Source organism: Bos javanicus, chromosome 1 (assembly GCF_032452875.1).
Source record: "Bos javanicus breed banteng chromosome 1, ARS-OSU_banteng_1.0, whole genome shotgun sequence".
Taxonomy (NCBI): Eukaryota; Metazoa; Chordata; class Mammalia; order Artiodactyla; family Bovidae; genus Bos; species Bos javanicus.
The window spans coordinates 74,020,432-74,039,367 of NC_083868.1; the positions used below are offsets into that span (position 1 = coordinate 74,020,432).

The window sequence follows — 18,936 nt, forward strand, 5'->3', positions numbered from 1 at the left end:
TCACTTCATGGCAAATAGAAGGGGAAAAAGTGGAAACAGTGGCAGACAGTGGCAGATTTTATTTTCTTGGGCTCCAAAATCATTGTGGATGATGACTGCAGCCATGAAATTAAAAGATGCTTGCTCCTTGAAGAAAAGTTATGACAGACCTAGACAGCGTATTAAAAACCAGAGACATCACTTTGCCAACAGGTCTGTATAGTCAAAGCTATGGTTTTTCCAGTAGTCACGTATAGATGTGAGAGATGATCCATAAAGAAGATCGAGTAATGAAAAATCGATGCTTTTGAATTGTTAGAGAAGACTCTTGAGAGTCTCCTGTACTGCCAGTTCAAACTGCCAATCCTAAATGAAATCAACCCTGAATATTCATTGGAAGGACTGATGCTGAAGCTCCAACACTTTGGCCACTTAATGTGAAAAACCAACTCACTGGAAAAGATCCTGATGCCAGGAAAGACAGAAGGCAGGAGGAGAAGGCGGTGGCAGAGGATGAGATGGTTAGACAGCATCAATGACTCAATGAACACGAACCTCAGCAAACTCCAGGAGACAGTGGAGGACAGAGAAGCAGGTGAAGACAGAGGAGCCTGACGTGCTACAGTCATGGGGGTTGCAAAGAGTTGGATATGACTTAGTGACAGAACAACAACAACATTTCTTCACCACAACCCAGTGTCAGTTGATTGGCTTTGCTGTACACAGGGCTAAGGGATCAGAGACCAATTCGTAAACACCAGTAGGAAGCTCAAGACTAAATTGACAGCTTGTTTATAGCAAAGTATGCAGAACCCTCAAGAGCACCAATCACATCCTAAGTTTCACATTATTCCATTGCCTGCATTTTCTCTTCCCTTCCACCCTTATCATTTAAGTATACTTACCTTTTGCACAGGGTAGATCTTTATAAGCTGCATCAAATTATTTCAGGAATAAGGCAGGGAATTAGTAAACTAACAAGCTAGTTTGTAGAAGATACACCACAGGAAGCTGATTCATGCAATATATTATAATACTCTAAAAATGATCTTTTTATACCAGCAGCGCTTTTAAAATCAGTAATTTAAGAACATTTTTGGGAAACAATATCACATACTGTCACCCTGCTTATTTAACTTTTATGCAGAGTACATCATGAGAAATGCTGGGCTGGAAGAAGCACAAGCTGGAATCAAGACTGCTGGGAGAAATATCAATAACCTCAGATATGCAGATGACACCACCCTTATGGCAGAAAGTGAAGAGGAACTAAAAAGCCTCTTGATGAAAGTGAAAGTGAAGAGTGAAAAGGTTGGCTTAAAGCTCAACATTCAGAAAACGAAGATTATGGCATCTGGTCCCATCACTTCATGGGAAATAGATGGGGAAACAGTGTCAGACTATTTTTTTGGGCTCCAAAATCACTGCAGATGGTGACTGCAGCCATGAAATTAAAAGACGCTTACTCCTTGGAAGGAAAGTTATGACCAACCTAGATAGCATATTCAAAAGCAGAGACATTACTTTGCCAACTAAGGTCCGTCTAGTCAAGGCTATAGTTTTTCCAGTGGTCATGTATGGATGTGAGACTTGGACTGTGAAGAAAGCTGAGCGCTGAAGAATTGATGCTTTTGAGCTTTGGTGTTGGAGAAGACTCTTGAGAGTCCCTTGGACTGCAAGGAGATCCAACAGTCCATTCTGAAGGAGATCAGCCCTGGGATTTCTTTGGAAGGAATGATGCTAAAGCTGAAACTCCAGTACTTTGGCCACCTCATGCGCAGAGTTGACTCATTGGAAAAGACTCTGATGCTGGGAGGGATTGGGGGCAGGAGGAGAAGGGGACAACAGAGGATGAGATGGCTGGATGGCATCACTGACTCAGTGGACGTGAGTCTGGGTGAACTCCGGGAGTTGGTGATGGACAGGGAGGCCTGGTGTGCTGCGATTCATGGGGTCGCAAAGAGTCGGACACGACTGAGCGACTGAACTGAACTGAAATGAACAATCTCTATGTGAGAGAAAAAATAAAGTATTTTCATTTCTGCTCAATTCTCAGAAAACTCAAAGATATAAATATCTATACTTAAAGTCATTATTTTCAGCAATAGAAAAAAATCATACATTTCTATACGATTCATGATTATTTTTTTAAAAGTTAAGATTCTACCATAAGATTATAATCATCTCCTGTGAGTTATTTAATTCTGTATCCAGTAATAAAATATTTCATATTCATACAACTATCAACTCAAAATTATGATGAAAAAATATTTAGAAGTTATTTTATATGCTAACTCATTAACAATATATTGATTTTTTTCCCTCAAAAAAGCTTAAATACAGTATTTCAAAGTAAATAATTTCTTTTTTTTGCCCACAGGAAAGCCTAAAAATCAATACAATTTAACAACTATGATATAGGTAATTAATTGGGAAAGCTGAAAAAGCACTAGCCTTAAGACCAGTAAGATATTCAGGCCCAAATAATTAAGAAAGTATAAAAATAATTCATCATTTCTTTCTTTCCTATTTTCTTCTTATTCTTAAAAGTGTATTTTACTCTGAATTTTGTTAGGAGAGACGTTGAAACATTTTAAGAAAAGGAAAACCACCCAGGCAGCTCTTAAAGAGACAGAACATCATTTATCACTTGCAAAGACAGATTTATAAGAAGAGGGCCCCTTCTGTTCCTTTAAGACTGCCAAACAGATGGGAAGTGAATGGACAGTCAATGGGACAAGAAAACACATGGGAGGTGCTGCTCTATGTATGTTCCCAGCATAAGAAAGAGGTCAAGATTGTAACTGCATGACTGGATCCTGGAAAGGGTCTTTCTTCAAGCTGTTACAAAGACAAACGCTGTTCCTCATCCTGCTGTCAAACTGTTATAAATATTGGTTTGTCAAAAGACCTTCAGTTCTGAAGGTTTAAAAGGGAGGAGTAACAGATGAATGAATCATGAGAATGATTCTTAAACAGTCAGCTCATTAATGTAATTTTAAAAGTAAAAGAAAAAAATACAAGAAGGGAGAATGCAATTCTGATTTATGAACCAAACTAAAGTTTGCAGAATGTAAAGTATGGAATTAAAAATTGTAGACTTTAACAAAGTTATGAATTAAGTGAGATGAAAAACAAAAATGAAATATAATTTTATCTTAAATAAAATACTGCATTAGAACAAAGTATTATTAATTTTATCACAAGGAGAACTAATAGGCATTCATTTTTTTTTTAGGCTGATTTCATAAGCTTTCAGTTATTTCTCACTATAACCCTATAAAGAGGTATCATTACTGATATTGGTTTCATAAGTCAGAATAAAGCTCAAAAACAAAAATAACTTCAGAGTTAATTTCATGCATTCACTAACTTAGAAAATCACCTTTAAATTATAATCATAATTTCTTCTACAGAAAAGGAATAATCATGAAAAAGCAATAAGCATGCATAGATTTATATGCCTGAGTTATTTTTTTTTTGAAGAATGAAATCATTACATGTCTTTAGGAGACAAACTTATTGTTCTAGAGTTAGCGATTAGTTTAACTAGAAGAGCAGGGTCGGAAACCAACACATTGAAAAATAATATAAAAAAGGAAGCCAAACTATATGAACTTGGTTATATACAGTCACCCACTAGCATAATCCCAGACCAGAGGAACAGAATCCCAAAACAAATCTAAAAACATACTATCTCTAATACACGTTGTTAGTCCCAGCTTTGCCATAAAGATTTTTGTGTTTGGCTAAACCATTTTCCTCAATGAACATAAATTTTCCCATTTGAACAATGGGGATAATAACTTATAAGCCTTATATGCCTTTACAAGGCAAACGTAAGAAACTGTGTAAAGTGTAAAGCTCTGTACACATTTAAGGGATATATAAAAAGTTCCAAGCAGGATTTGACTGGGATTCCAAAGTACCTAATGATGCAGCTACTCGAGAATACTTTCTTTTCCTAAAGCTTGCCTGGCTCATTGCTTTCTTGATTGTCAGCAGTCTCAGTGAGAATAAAAGGTTACAAAGTTAAGAAGAGAGTGGATGGTTTAAAGTGGAGGTAGCAGCCAAACCCACTCCAGTACTCCTGCCTGGAAAATCCCATGGACGGAGGAGCCTGGAAGGCTGCAGTCCATAGGGTCGCTGAGGGTCGGACACGACTGAGCGACTTCACTTTCACTTTTCACTTTCATGCATTGGAGAAGGAAATGGTAACCCACTCCAGTGTTCTTGCCTGGAGAATCCCAGGGACAGGGGAGCCTGGTGGGCTGCCGTCTATGGGGTCGCACAAAGTTGTACACGACTGAATTGACTTAGCAGCAGCAGCCAAACATTCAAATCCTTTCCTGTTTGAAAGAGAATCATGAATTGACCCCACAGTTTTAAGAAGCAAATACTTCAAGCATCTCTGAAGGAAGGGGAGACATAGTGAAGGCAAAAGCATGTACAGGAAGTGCCAGGGTCCTAAATACAGATGGAGATTAACTTTAAAACAGTAATTTTTAGTATATGTTTTGTTATAAGATAGCCTCTGGAATACCTCATCTATTTGAAGTAATGAGCATCATAGTTTTTATTTTTACTAATGCTCCTTATTCGTCTCAATGAATCTTTCTGAAGTAAGTTTATATGAAGAAAAGAAAAAGAAATTTAGCCTACTCTGATAGATGAGAAACCAGAAATAGGAGCAATGACAACAAACTGAAGACTCAGGGTATAGATGGAAGCTAATCCAAGATCTCTTCATGAAAAGTGTGTTCCAGATGTGTGACACAAATTATAGCCCTAAGATCACATTAAAAACTTTATTAGAATAGAGCTACAGTGGTTATTTCTGGGCAGTGGCAATAGCTTAAAAAGTTCTGCCATCTATATTTTCTAATTTTACACAATGCATATGCACTAGTTCTCTGATTTAAAAAAAGATGAAAACAAAAACACCCAAAATTCTGACAGTTGTACTGGGTGAAAACAGGTACGTATGACTCAGAACTGGTACCATGCGGTGGTGCCATTAAAGAGAGAGACTAACTAACTAATTCCTTGACCCAGCAAAAAAGATCTAACTTACAGCACTAAAACTAAAGGAATAGGCTGAAAGAATTCTAAGAGGAATTAAAACAGACCATTTCCATACACCAGCTAACAAGAAGCAGACAAAATCTGTTATCTTTAATAGGCTGCACAAGCTTAAAAACTTCACTAGTTCAACAAGAAAGGTTTCAATTCATTCACAGATGACAGATCCATGAAGGAAATGAGAAGAATTCAATGTGAATTTCCCACCACAAAGGATGATACATTAATGATCACTTATGTGGGCCCGTGAAATGTCTCTTGGTGTCACAATCACCAAGAGGTTATTTGGGAAGGTATCTTTGGCCACCTCATGCGAAGAGTTGACTCACTGGAAAAGACTCTGATGCTGGGAGGGATTGGGGGCAAGAGGAGAAGGGGACGACAGCGGATGAGATGGCTGGATGGCATCACTGACTCGATGGACGTGAGTCTCAGTGCACTCCCGGAATTGGTGATGGACAGGGAGGCCTGGCGTGCTGCGATTCATGGGGTCGCAAAGAGTCGGACACGACTGAGCGACTGATCTGATCTGATCAGTCACTCTTAAGATTTATCATATCACAAACCAGCTTTTATCATTTCTATGAACATGACAGTTAAGAATATGAAATTTCTAAGGTAATTCTGAATTATGCTCATTTGGGCAAAGAAGTAGTTAAGGAATGTATAAAATGGTAAAGAAATTAAAATTCCTTTTGCCCTTAACGCCCTCCCCCAACAACTATTCTGAGAACCGTATTTTATAAAGATTACCAGTATCCATCAATTTGTCCTTCAAGACAATTTTTGAAAAAAATTATTCATTTCTGCTTAATTTTATTTTTTAATATACTGTTACACATGTCAATGGATTGTTTCATAGTCTGATTTAGTTTTCAATGACTAGATTCCATTTTTCTCTCCATCTCAGAATGGAGAGAATAGTACAAAAGACATTATTTAAAAATAAAACAAATCAAAGTTAAATCCCAAATATAAAGATATTATTTCATTCTAAACTCTGAGGGAGTGGTAAGCATTAATAACAAGGGGGGAAACAGCCTAATTTCTAGTTTTAAATATGAGCACTGGCTTTTTTATACATATTAATATACACATAAACACATAACACAGTAACACATAAATAGAATCCACTTTAAAATGATAACCAAAATTCAATTCATAAATTACTAAAGAGTCCTTTCCTATCCTTATTCTGACTTTTATCAGTTAAAAATGTGGCTTTTAAGCAAAACGAACACACTTGCTAGTAAAGCATTGAGTACCAGTAGCCTGTTTAAGATTTTAGAGAAGTAAATATCCTTTTAATCTTGTACCAATTTATCAATATCCTTCAATGCTGTCCTTAAAAGACAGACTTAGTGCATGAAAAATGTGCTTGATTCTAAAAGCCCCATTTTGAGTCTAAATTTTCTCATCAATAACCTGGAAAGCACACAATTTGGACTCATCGTGTGGAATCATGCCTGTAAATAACTACTTCTCTTAACACAGAGGACTCTCCCTGAGGATTACTTTATTCTTTGTGTCAGCTCACACACACTCTCTCTTTCCCTTTTTTGGGCTACAACACAAAGGCAGACTCTACTTCATCTCTGCAGACTCAAGGTAAAAATAACTCTTCACTCTCTTTCTTAGCTGCTTTGTCAATTTCATTTTACTAGGAAAAATATTTCACAAAGGCAGGATTTAGAAACTCAACCACTTTTACCCTGAGAAGATGCCTGAAAGACCTCAAACACTGATAACATAACACAGGAAGTAGTTATTTATTCTGCAGTGAAGAAAAAAATTCCAATCTTTTTCAAATATATTCACATCTACTAACCATTCCAAAAAGTACTAAATATCAGAGAGAATAAAAATACTCCAATTGACTTAAGACTTCCTAATAAACACACACAAAAATGAAAACGCTTTGGTGAATTGGGTGGGCCAGTGATTAGACATCACAGGTGACCTAGAAAGCAGGTGTTTTGTTAGGGATGAAAGCTAGATCACAAAATGTGAGCAAAGGAATGTGTGGATACAGAGCTGAATGCAGGACATGTGAGCTGTTCCACAAGAGAAATGAGATGGCAGTTTCCTGGCAACACAGAGGAACGCTTCCTTAGGATGAGAAAGCTTCCTTTTCCCTCTCTTTTAAGTTAAGAGAAGTGGGCTAATGAAGAGTCTGTATTGAAGCAACATGATTCAACATTCAGCAAACATATACAATGTATGATTTACAAAGTAAGGTGAATTTACGAAAGAAGCTTATCACTTGGGCAGAAGAGATCATACATAACAGACATGAAAAGACTCTCTTAAATTGGTTATTTTGGTTGATCTACAGTTGTCTATAGTGGGAAGCCTGCCTTATGCTCAATTAAACAACACTGGCAGTTACCTCAGTAAGGTTTCTAACCACTGAAGGAAGGTAAAAAAGCAGAGAGGAGGAAACACTAGCTCAGGACCAAGAGAGAATAATGACATAGAAAAAGGAACAGTGAGAGAGATTAGAAAGAGAGAGACAAAGGAAAAGAATGCTTAGAAGCATGCTAGAAGCCAGCAGAGATGAGAAACCAGTACTGAGGTTCTATAATTATTGGCCAAAACTCACAATAATAGTATTTATATATAAATGATGCCACAAGATTGTCTAGGTACCTAGAATTCTACAACTCAATACTATCCTCTTATCCTTTAAATCAAATCCCTTCAAAATTAATTTTCTTTGGTTATGCTTACAGAAACAAAATGGACATGCTACTACAGATGATGGTTCAAATAACAAATTTTCAGTAGTGACATGATTTATCACACTCTACTAAAAGAAGATACATGTTACTAACTTGGCAGATTGTACTGCTGTAAACATGAAGAACTCTCTAAAGTACTGGTTTGAGGGCATGGCATGAATAGCTATTGTGATGCATGGCAAGAATCACCTATGGAGACTTGGCAAAATACGCATGCCAGAGCCCTGGCTCTGGGAAAGGTAGTTTAAACATGACTGCCCTTTTCTACAGTTTTAAGTTTCAGATTCTGAGTATAATCTTTCAAGGATAATTTTTAGTCTCACACTGCCGTGTGGCCGCTATTTTCATCCACAAAGGGCCTCAAAGATTCTGTAGGTATGGCAGAAGTTTAGGAATGTGGAGGAACCAATGAAAATTAAATTCAAGAGGTACCTATTTCTTTTTTCTAAATGAAGAACAAAATTATTCTTGCTGAAGCTTTTCTCATCTTTATATTTTCTGACTACTTTTTACCCAAGTTTTAACACGGTGTGAAGAAACTTAACTCTTATAAATTAGAATTATATTTTAGAGATAATGAAGGTACTTCTTAAACTGGAACAGCTAAAGAGCATTTCTCTTCCAATCTTAGCTTTTAAATGTAGCACTGGATCATTCTGCTGTTGCTCCCTTTTTATGTAATTTATAAAATTAAATTATAAAGCCACTAGTATACCAATCATGAAGAACAAAGTTTTCATTAAAAAAAAAAAATTCATTACTATCTGATCGCTCAGAGAAAAAAAGAAATTTCCATCTGTCATCTATATTTCTAAGTTTTTAGCATCAAAACTGAATCTCCTGCACACTAAGATACAAAACTTGTATCTTTACCCCATTCTAATTATCAAGAGAAAGCACAGAAAGGATAAGAGGAGACTGGGAAAGAGAGGAGATACAAAGACGAGCCCCACCAGCATTGTATACTCCCAAGAGAAACAAACTTTAGGATTCAAGAAACAATTGCTGGCTGTCTGGGAGATGCTCAGGCATCAAACAATAAAGAACAGTCAACAGAGGCAAGCGGCCGAGCATGCTGCTGCGACTGCTACTCTAATCCCCAGGGCTCTAGTAAAAAGGCCAGCTGTTGCCACCTCGCGTAGGGAGTCAGCAGAGCAAATTAACTATGGGAGAGAAAAGCTGCGGATATTGGAAAATTCTAATTTACCAGCCTCTTTAATCTATCCTGTTTTTAACATTAAGGGCATCAAAATTATCATTAAAATAAGCCTGTGCAATGGTAGCCCAAGTAAAAACTGTATGATTGTTTTCATATTTCATTAGTAAATGAGATGTAAATATGAAATATTTGGCTTTGACTGAAGCTTATCTTCTCTTCATGTAAAATACAAGAAATATGAAGAAATATACTGAAGCTTATTATAAAACATCTCAACACTCCCACTCCTAGACAAGCTCAACAAAAAAGTTCAACTAAGAATAACAGCCATTATGCTCAAGTAAAGGTTCTGTACCTGTTACAGTTGGGTCTTAAGTCTCTAAGTATAAACACAACAGACTGAAAAGCTGTGTCTAGATTTTGGGCAACTTAGATACTACTTACCTATGGCGGAATCTGATTGAGTGCACTTAGAGACAGGTCTACAAGTCATATAAGGAAAATTAACTTCCTTCAATGTTTACTGGTACTGTTCACACTTTAGTGTTCTTCTACCCAGACTTCCTAATTCTGTGAAAGGTTTCACACTGTTTGAAAGTTTAAGCTGCAATGCTTTTGTGCTACAGGAAGTACGCGGGATGACCATGATCATGATCGTAACTAGTATGTACATCTTTCTGACCCACTCCATAAGGGACCTGTAAACTATGGAAGTTTCCAAATACACAAGACCATTTCATATAATTATATTGCCTAATGCCTTGAGGTTTTTTTCTCCCCTCAAAAAAATAGTTCAGCACAGTAAAAAACCTGAGCTCAAATCCTGGCTTTACCACGATGTGGGTGTTTTTAGGACTCTATTTCTTTATTATATATAAATGATAAAAAATGACTGTACCTATGAGAATATGAAAATGCATTTTAAACACATAACCTAATATCTGGCATAGGAAATGTATTTAAATATTAATTCATTTTCACAAGCAGAATCAAGTTCTGATACAAAAATGAAAAGGAATTTATTGTAAAATAAGGAGAGGAAAATCTAAATGACTGCTAATACCCCTTTAATTATTGGGAATCAGTGATTCTTTGATTATTTACACAAAGAATGAAAAGTATAACTCAGACTTTAGTGAATAAGAGTTGAAAAAGAAACCTAAGCTCTAAACTCCTTGCAACTGATATCAAGGTCCAAAAACTCACAATAATCTAGTTAACTGTTGATACAATATTCATAGAGCAAACAACAAAAGAATCCCATGCTGTACTGATGAAACTCAGCTGAGCAACACTACCAGCGACTGTTACCAGTGCCCAGACACTCAGTTTCTGGGCTGAAGTGGAGAATAAATTCTGAAAAAAAAGTCTACGAGGTTTTAGCAATATTATTTTATATAATGACAATCATAAAATAGATCTTATAAATCCTAAACAGATTATACAAAAATTTTGAATTGAGCTATATAACATGCTGATTTTTCTCTCTCCAAAGAAGGCATTTTAAAATTGCAGTCTATTTCAATAAATAGATGGGACACATTATTAAAAATTATGCTGGGAATCCAAATGGATTTTATCTAAATTAATGTTGTACTTAAATATCTATAAAAAAGAAATCCTGAGAAAATATTCACCACAAAATCAAAAGAATTTCATCAATGTCACAGCAGATACCAGGCAGTTGTGAATATGAGTAGACATTGCAAAAAAGGGATTGAGGTGGAAAGATCAGTTATGTATTTTATTAAATTGTCCATGAGGTGACCCAGTCTTTCAACATCTTCAGAGATGATGTTTTCAAAAGTCTCATTTTCTCTAAATTATTTTAAAATGATCCCTGATCCTGTATCAGGATATATCCTTTTTAATCCTTTTCTCAGACTTAGGAAACAGTTTTAAGAATACCACAAAGAGCATAATTTTCCTGAATCATTTACTGTCATTATGCCTCACAAGCCCCAATTGTATTGTGTGTTAGCTACAAATAAGATTATTTCCCTAAACAATCTCAATCTAACAATCAAACTTTTAAAATTGATAATATTGACATATGACTACCATGTAACCCTCAGATCCCCACCAACTGTCCCATTAACATCCTTCAGAGCAGAAAGATTCAGTTCAGGATCACATACATTGTATTTTGTTTTCCTGTTCTTGGTCTCCCTCAGCTGGAACAGTTCCTCAGTCTTTCCTTGTCACTCACGATCTTGATACACTTAGAGATTACAGGCCAGCTACTTTGTAGACTGTGCTTTAACTTGGGTTTTTCTGATGCATCTTCATGATTGAATTTAAGTTATACATCTTTGGTAAGAAAATCACAGAAGTGACACTGGGTTCCTCTCACTGAATTCTCTAAGGTATCACATAGTTCTGATCTGACCATTACTGATATTATTTTAACCACTTGATTAAGGTGGCTATTACCAGTCTTTTCCAACATACAGTTACTCTTTTTTCCTTACGCTGTCCTTCTTTACTTTGATGCCCAAATTGTCCTAGTGTTGGCTAGCAGGAGCCTTTGCACGTTGGCTTCTGTATCTTGTTGACATGTCCCTATCATCCTTCAACTACTTCCTTACTTTCTACATCCTCAAGACGCCCCAGGGTCCTCCTGACCTTTCCCTGTTCCACCGATGGAATCCACTGTGCTTCTAGAGTCTGGGTTCCTTGTATGACTCCTCAACCGATGAGCCTTCTAGGACTAGAAGAGGTAAATTCTTCTTTCATCTTTCTAATTCTAGTTTTGTGGCTTCATTTCAATATTGAACATGGTACCTCTTCTTAAAATGAAAGAACATCACAGTATTTTTTATGTAATCATCTTAAAGTATCATCAGTTGCTGAACCTCCAAAGTAAAGCGGTGAAATGATTTGAAAATGGGCAAGCTTAAGAGTGGCAAAATACATGATGCATCCAACTTGTACCAATTTCTATAATATTTCATCCTGTATTCATTTCAAATTGTAAAAAGCAAACCAAAATAGAGCCCTATCTGCTTCCCTTTCTCTAAATTTCATTAACCAATTTAACATATTCTAATTGAATATGTTATACTAGGAACTTTGATCTGTGTAATACAGTAGTAACCATTAAACTCTGAAAGTTTTCTGGCTGAAAGTATCCATGACCATATTCCCAACTGTTAGACTGAAGATAAACAGTACGGAAAAGGTACTCTCAAGATTCTTTTTCAACTAATGGACAAAGTCATGTCTCATCTCCTTTAGTGTGACTGATGAGGCTGAGTCACTGGTCAAACACTTGCTTCCAAGGACATTATCTGGTACAGAAACATGATGATAATTATATATTTATACACACACACAAAAGTGGTAAGTCATTTCAAGGGAGTCATATGAGTACTTTTTCAGGAAAAACAGCAGGAAAACATAAGAATTGGCTTAACAGTACACAAATTTGTGTTAGAAATATGCTTTCTTTAAATAATCAAATTGGGAGTGAAAAGTGATGGGGTTACACAAGACTCTATTAAAGGGACTTCCCTGGTGGTCCATTGGCTAAGACTCCCAGCTCCCAATGCAAGGGGCCTAGGTTACACTGGTCAGGTAACTAGATCCCACGCTCCAACTAAAAGTTCGCATGCCCCAACTAAAGAGCCCACGTGCTGCAACTGAGCCGCAGCACACCCAAGTAAATAAATATTTTTTAAAAAGAAGACTATTCTAAAACTTGAGAAAAGACACATCATTTTCTAATCACTTAAAAATGCATCTTCAGGTAAAACACATGGAAGTACTTCACTGTCTGATAACTATTTCTTAAGAGATACGAAAGAAATAGTCTGTATACACTGTGAAACTGATACATCTCTTCCTGAACAGTACTAATTCAGCTTAAAATTATGAACCAGGAACTTACAAATATTTTTTGAACCAATTTCCCTAACAATCCTATAAAAAAAGAACTATTGTAGTACCACTCTTTCACAGGAAGTTAAGGCTGTGGGAGATAGCCTGCCTAAGAAGGGGGAGACAGAGCATGAGATGGTTCGATGGCATCACCATCGAACAATGGAACATCGACTCAATGGACATGAGTTTGAGCAAACTCCAGGAGATAGTGAAGGACAGGGAAGCCTGGCTCGCTGCAGTCCATGGGGTTGCAAAGAATCAGAATACCACTGAGCAACTGAACGATGACAACAAAGTAAATGGTAGCTCAGATTTAAGTACAGACCTGTGAGTTAGCACAAACTTAACTATACTGCCAAAGTGGCATGAAAAACTGAAAGAAGAGCAACAGAAGATGGAAACAAAAGTTAGAGTGAGGTATGTTTCAAAGAAAGATTACCTAAAGAAAAGAAGGAAAAGGCAAGGAGAAAGAAATAAGAAGCTGAGGTAAGCTGGGAGGAGAGAGGAGAGGACAAACAGTGGAGGAGAACACGCTGCTCTGGCACAGGGTGGAAGACCGGAAAACTGCCTGGTTTTTCTTGGATGTACTTATCAGCTTAAAAACTGTTTTCAGATTTAAGTAACTGCTTTCTGTCGAGCATGTGCTATCTTTTGGACATCAGAAAATTCATAGACAGTAAAGCTAAGTATACATTGAAAGGAAAAACTACTGTTTCGTGAAGCTAAAATAAGGGAAACTTATTATAAGGTTAACGCAAACAGAAGCAATGACCACTAGTATTTTTATTTAATAATATAAATCTTTCACGGATTTCCTTAGATTCAGAAGTATCTAAGTAAATCTTAACATGAAATCCAAACAGCTTAAAGTGAGGGATTCACTAGCACCCAGGAAAGAACCCCCTGACCCCTATACCCTGAAAACAAAGTGACAAAGTGACGAATAAGGCCCAGCGAGATTGAGGGCTGAGGGTAGGGAGCCACAGCATTCTGGTATATGTGTTAAAGCCAGACCAAGTTTAAGAGGCCATTCACATTAGGGTGTGGTGACCTGCCCAGTAGTGAGGAGAGGATACATGGAGGAGGGCAGGCAGGCAGTGCAAAGTGCCAAAGCACAGGCAGACAAAAATGGTATCTCTACAACAGCATGGTCAGGATTCAGGTGAGGAAGAGTCCTTGTGTACTTGGATAGGGAGGAGGAGAGACGCCTGGCAGTGTCAGAGCATGAGATCAGTTAAAAGGACTCCCTCAGGAAGGGCATCCTGGCACAGAATGTCACAACTGAGATGAGGTGGAAAGGGTATTAACACAGGGGGAGGAACTGTGGTGATGGCCTGGAGTCAGGTGAAGAGAACCTGAGCTGGGTGAGGACATTTGAACAATGAAGGGGACAGTGACAAGTTTAGTTAAATGTAAGAGGACTGATCAAAATAAGTAAATATATTAAGGACACTAAGAGCCAGATTTCTCATTATCAGAAAAACGAATTATAAATACGGAAAAGGGGAGATTTCTCTGGATGGTCCAGTGGTTAAGAATCTGCCTTCCAAGGCAGGGAATGTGGGTTTGTTCCCTAACTGGGGAACTAAGATCTCATGTGCTGTGGGGCAACTAAGCCTCCATGGCACAACTGCTGAGCCCGCAAGCCAGAGCAAGAGGTCCTGCATGCCCATGTGCCACAACTAAGACCTGATACAGCCAAATCAATAAATATTTTTTAAAATTACAGAAAAATAGAAAATTAGAATGAGCTCAGTATTTGATTAGGAATACAGTTATAAATATGTGTATATGTGCACATACACAAATATGCACACACATGCATATTTGTTCCCTTGCTCCACTGAGCACTTCTGGGAGCAGTGATATTTCAGTAACAATAAATGTATCTAGTTCCCAGCTCTTGATTTCTAAAGGTTGTGCTGTGCTTAGTCGTTCAGTTGTGTCTGGCTCTTTGCGATTTCTAAATATCATTCTACTAAAAAGGGAAGCTGGGTCAGGGAAAATAAAAGATGCATATGGAATATCTTGTGATATGGAAGGACGCTATAAGGACAACAGGTGAAACTTGAATTGAGTCTAAAAATTAGATGTAGTAATTTATCCTTGTTGTTAAAATCTTGATTTTGACGGCTGCTAGGAGAAAATTCTTGTTTCTAAAAAGTACACATTAAAATACTTGGAACTGATGGAACTTTAGGACAGCAACTTTCAAACAGTTCAAGGGAAAAGAGCTTTTTGCATACACTTTTCTGTAAGTTTACAATGAAATGGAGAAATAAATGGACATGGGGAAGGTGAAAGGAAAAGGCAGTGAGATGGAGGGCAGGCAGGATTACTTACTGAGGTCTTCGGCCAGTTGAACTCGTTTGCCAGTAAGCAATTTTACCTTCTTCTCACTGTCTTCAGCAAAATCTTCCAATACCTCTTTAACATTTTTCTCTAATCGCCTGACTGTTTAAAGCAAATAAAGAAGCACCATTTTTATGAACGTACAAGAATGACAAAGGTAACAATATATATAGAAAGCAAATTCTTATTTTTCTCACCATGGTATATCTGTTGTTAAGTTCAGATTTCTCAGTTATAGGGAGAATCTCTACCTGATATACACTACTTTATATATTCTCAGAGATAGTCTTAATCTTAAGCCCTAATATTTTTATGGAAGTACAGATTCCCCCAAATCCTAAATGATGCTTAGCACCCCTTTCATACCAGAGTTTTTGGGTAATAAAGACTCCTGGTATGTTTATTTCCCATAATTCTCAATTATGATTTTATTTTCATTAATATTTTAAAGGCAAATTATGTTTTGTTTTTTTTTTTAATAAATCTAATTTTCAGGAAGTATTCTGGCATCCTTCTATTTAAAATGAACATTACTGTTTTTTGATGTCAAATTAGAAAGCGGTGCCTCTGTGGCTTACCTTCAGTGTTTGTAAGTTGCTGTCTTAAAGTATTTGCGGTGATAGCAAGCATACGCTGTATTCGCCAAAACAGGACAACATCATTGCATTCCAACTGAAATATGAGGTGGTTAAGATTACCAGATGCAATTTAAAAATGAAAACCACAATCATGAACCCATACAACTACTAAAAATATTCAGATTTACCTAATATACATATTCCTCTTATAGAGAGAACCTAGTGATTTTTTTCTGTATAGGTCTATGAAGTTCTGCATGATTTGGGTTTTATCCGCTGCACAGCTACATAGTTTTGATTTCAATGACAAAGCAAAGTAAACTTGGGAGGTAGAGCATTTCGTTACATTCTATACAAGTAGAAGTCCACAAAATATATCTTTAATTAGCATTTACTTTCAGCTAACAATCACATTATCTTAAATATGTCCTCAGGCTAACCTCTTTTCTTTGAATGTGCACTCAAGCCATTTTTGAAATTCACATGCATATGAAAATAAATTAGTGATATTTTAAAAAAGAAGCTTATCCTCTGGGTGAGGAGTAAAAGAGGAACAGGGATTAAGAAGTACCAACAACTATGTATAAAATAAGTAAACTACAAGAATATATTGTACAGCACAGGGAAACATAGCAGTATTTTATAACAACTTTAAATGGAACACAATCTATAAAAATACTGAATCCCTATACTGTGTACCTGAAACTAATATAATCTTGTAAAATCAATTATACTTCAAAAAAAAAAAGCTAGCATGCTGCTTCTCAAAAGAGGGAGACATAAAGCTTATTCTATACAAAGAGGTCTTTCCAACAATTGTGTGTTAGCTGCATGCGTGCTCAGTTGCTCAGTTGTGTCTGACTCTTTGTGGCCCCATGGACTGTAGCCCGCCAAGCTCCTGTCCATGGATTTTCCAGGCAAGAATACTGGAGTGGGCTGTCATTTCCTCCTCTAGGGGATATTCCCAACGCAGGGATCAAACCCGTGTCTCCTGTGTCTCTTGCACTGTAGGCAGATTCCGTACCACTAAGCCACTGGGGAAGCCACATTCCAACAATTAAAATGACAAAAAAAACTTGTCAATTTTTACATTGTCACATTTAAACAAAAATTTTCTTTTAAGCTGCTCAAAAGAAAAACATTTTATGGATCTCAAATAGGACTGCTGATTAGCAGAGCTCTTTCAGTATACTTTGAAAAGCATTTCTGCTTGCATGAAAATGCTCAAATACATTAGCCTACTGCCACCTAGGGGCTATCCTAGGTCTATGGAGTCGCAGAGTCATATAACTGAACAACTAACACGCACACTGCCACCTAGGGGTTACTCGGTAAAATGTGACATTAAACTGCGCAATTGTCCATTTTAAGAACTTTATACAGTTCTTTAAAGAATTAGTTAATGCAAAATTTTCATGATATAAAGAAAGAATTATAAAATGGAGAAAAAGCATGATAAAAATGTATTATATTATTATTTCCACTATGAAATGGATGATTATGTTATAAATATACACACATACAACATGTGGTAGCTCAGGGGATAAAGCATCTGCCTGCAATGTGGGAGACCCGGGTTCGATCCCTGGGTTGGGAAGATCCCCTGGAGAAGGAAATGGCAGCCCACTCCAGTATTCTTGCCTGGAGAATGCCATGGACAGAGGAGCCTGGTGGGCTACAGTCCGCAGGGTTGCAAAGAGTTGGACACGACTTAGCGACTTCACCTCACCTCACCAAGGGGATTATAGGCTTCCCTCATAGCTCAGTTGGTAAAGAAACTGCCTGCAATCTGGGAGACCTGGGTTTGATCCCTGGGTTGGGAAGGTCTCCTGGAGAAGGGAAAAGCTACCCACTCTAATACTTTGGCCTGGAGAATTCCATGGACTATACAGTCTGTGGGGTCACAAAAAGTGGGATACAACTGAGCAACTTTCACTTTCAAGGGGATTATAAATTATCGTTTACTTTTGTATGTTTTACATTTACCTATTCCATTTACTTTCCAAAATAGAAAAGTTTATCTTTCTAATATAAAGTTAATCCTTAAAAGTCTTTCAAAAGTAGCATAGTGCCTATTATACACACACAGTTTTACAAGCACTGGAATGATAGCACGTAAAATGCAATTACTACCAAAGTGGCAAATATCTTTGAAAAAAATATGAATTAGGCTATTCTTTCTAAATAATGCATACTTCTTTTCTCAGAAGATCAAAAGACTTTAATGCCAAACCTCAAGGTTACTTTTAAGCACTTAAACAACTATCACTAAAAACATTTCTCCTAGCTTTCGGAAACCTTACCTCAGAATCAACAAAATGCCTCTGGTAATAATAGAAGCCTCTTCGACAAAGGTTACAATGGTTTAGAGCTGTTTTTAAGAAATGTCTTCTATAAACTTGGTGCCAAGTATCCTTAATCTAAAATAAACACGAAGAAAACCAAGGCCAAAACGTTACTGTATACCCTCCAGGTTGATCAAACACATTTTGAAAAGTCATATACAAAGTTTATTTATAAAAAATTAAAAACAACAGCAATGTTGTTATTCTGTCAACTGTTTATATCCATTAAAAATTTTGTTTCAAGATAAAGATTAGATTACTACTAATCTGACTCCTTAACAGTCTTTGTACTTCAAAATTTGTACTGTTTCTAACAAGCATTATTGTTAATAATCCAGTAGAGTAGACAGGGTGGGGATTATTTTCCCCTAGTTAGAATTAAGGTGTCTGAGGCAAATGAGGTTGTGAGCCTTGACTGAGATCAGGGCTAGACTAGGAAGCTGGTCCTAGACCATGTCCATCAACCCAACAAGATTTCCTTTCTCATTATTAAATTTCATTGTTACCTCAGCAATATGATACCCCATCGTTTTATTACTATATAGTCTGTCAGAGTGTCCAAGGTTCTCTTACACCACTGTCTTTTCTTGAGCACGACAACGATAATGTTGAGAAAGTAAACAAGCGTCACCAACACCATCTGGCGGTTGGGAAGGGGGCTGAGTTTATACCAATTGTTAGAGGCAGTATTACTAGCTAATGGAGTGGAAATGTACCAGAAGTCACATCTCTTGACATCTAGCCCATCTAGATTACAGTACTTTGCTCAGTGAACACAGTTTCTCTTGGGGAAAAAACTGGTGTTTTCTTACTCACAG

At 37.0% G+C, this 18,936-nt stretch overlaps 1 protein-coding gene across 4 annotated transcripts in view; it reads right to left on the reverse strand.

Annotated features, from left to right (window-relative positions):
• OPA1 (OPA1 mitochondrial dynamin like GTPase) overlaps nucleotides 1–18,936 on the reverse strand; it is an 86,515-nt gene that overhangs the window by 13,017 nt on the left and 54,562 nt on the right. For all 4 annotated transcript variants that reach the window (XM_061412656.1, XM_061412636.1, XM_061412646.1 and 1 more), the window contains 3 exons: nucleotides 18,077–18,193; nucleotides 15,774–15,867; nucleotides 15,187–15,297 (listed from right to left, as the gene is read on the reverse strand). In XM_061412656.1, coding sequence (XP_061268640.1) covers nucleotides 15,187–15,297; nucleotides 15,774–15,867; nucleotides 18,077–18,193 — 322 coding nt within the window. The remainder of the gene's footprint in view (nucleotides 1–15,186; nucleotides 15,298–15,773; nucleotides 15,868–18,076; nucleotides 18,194–18,936) is intronic.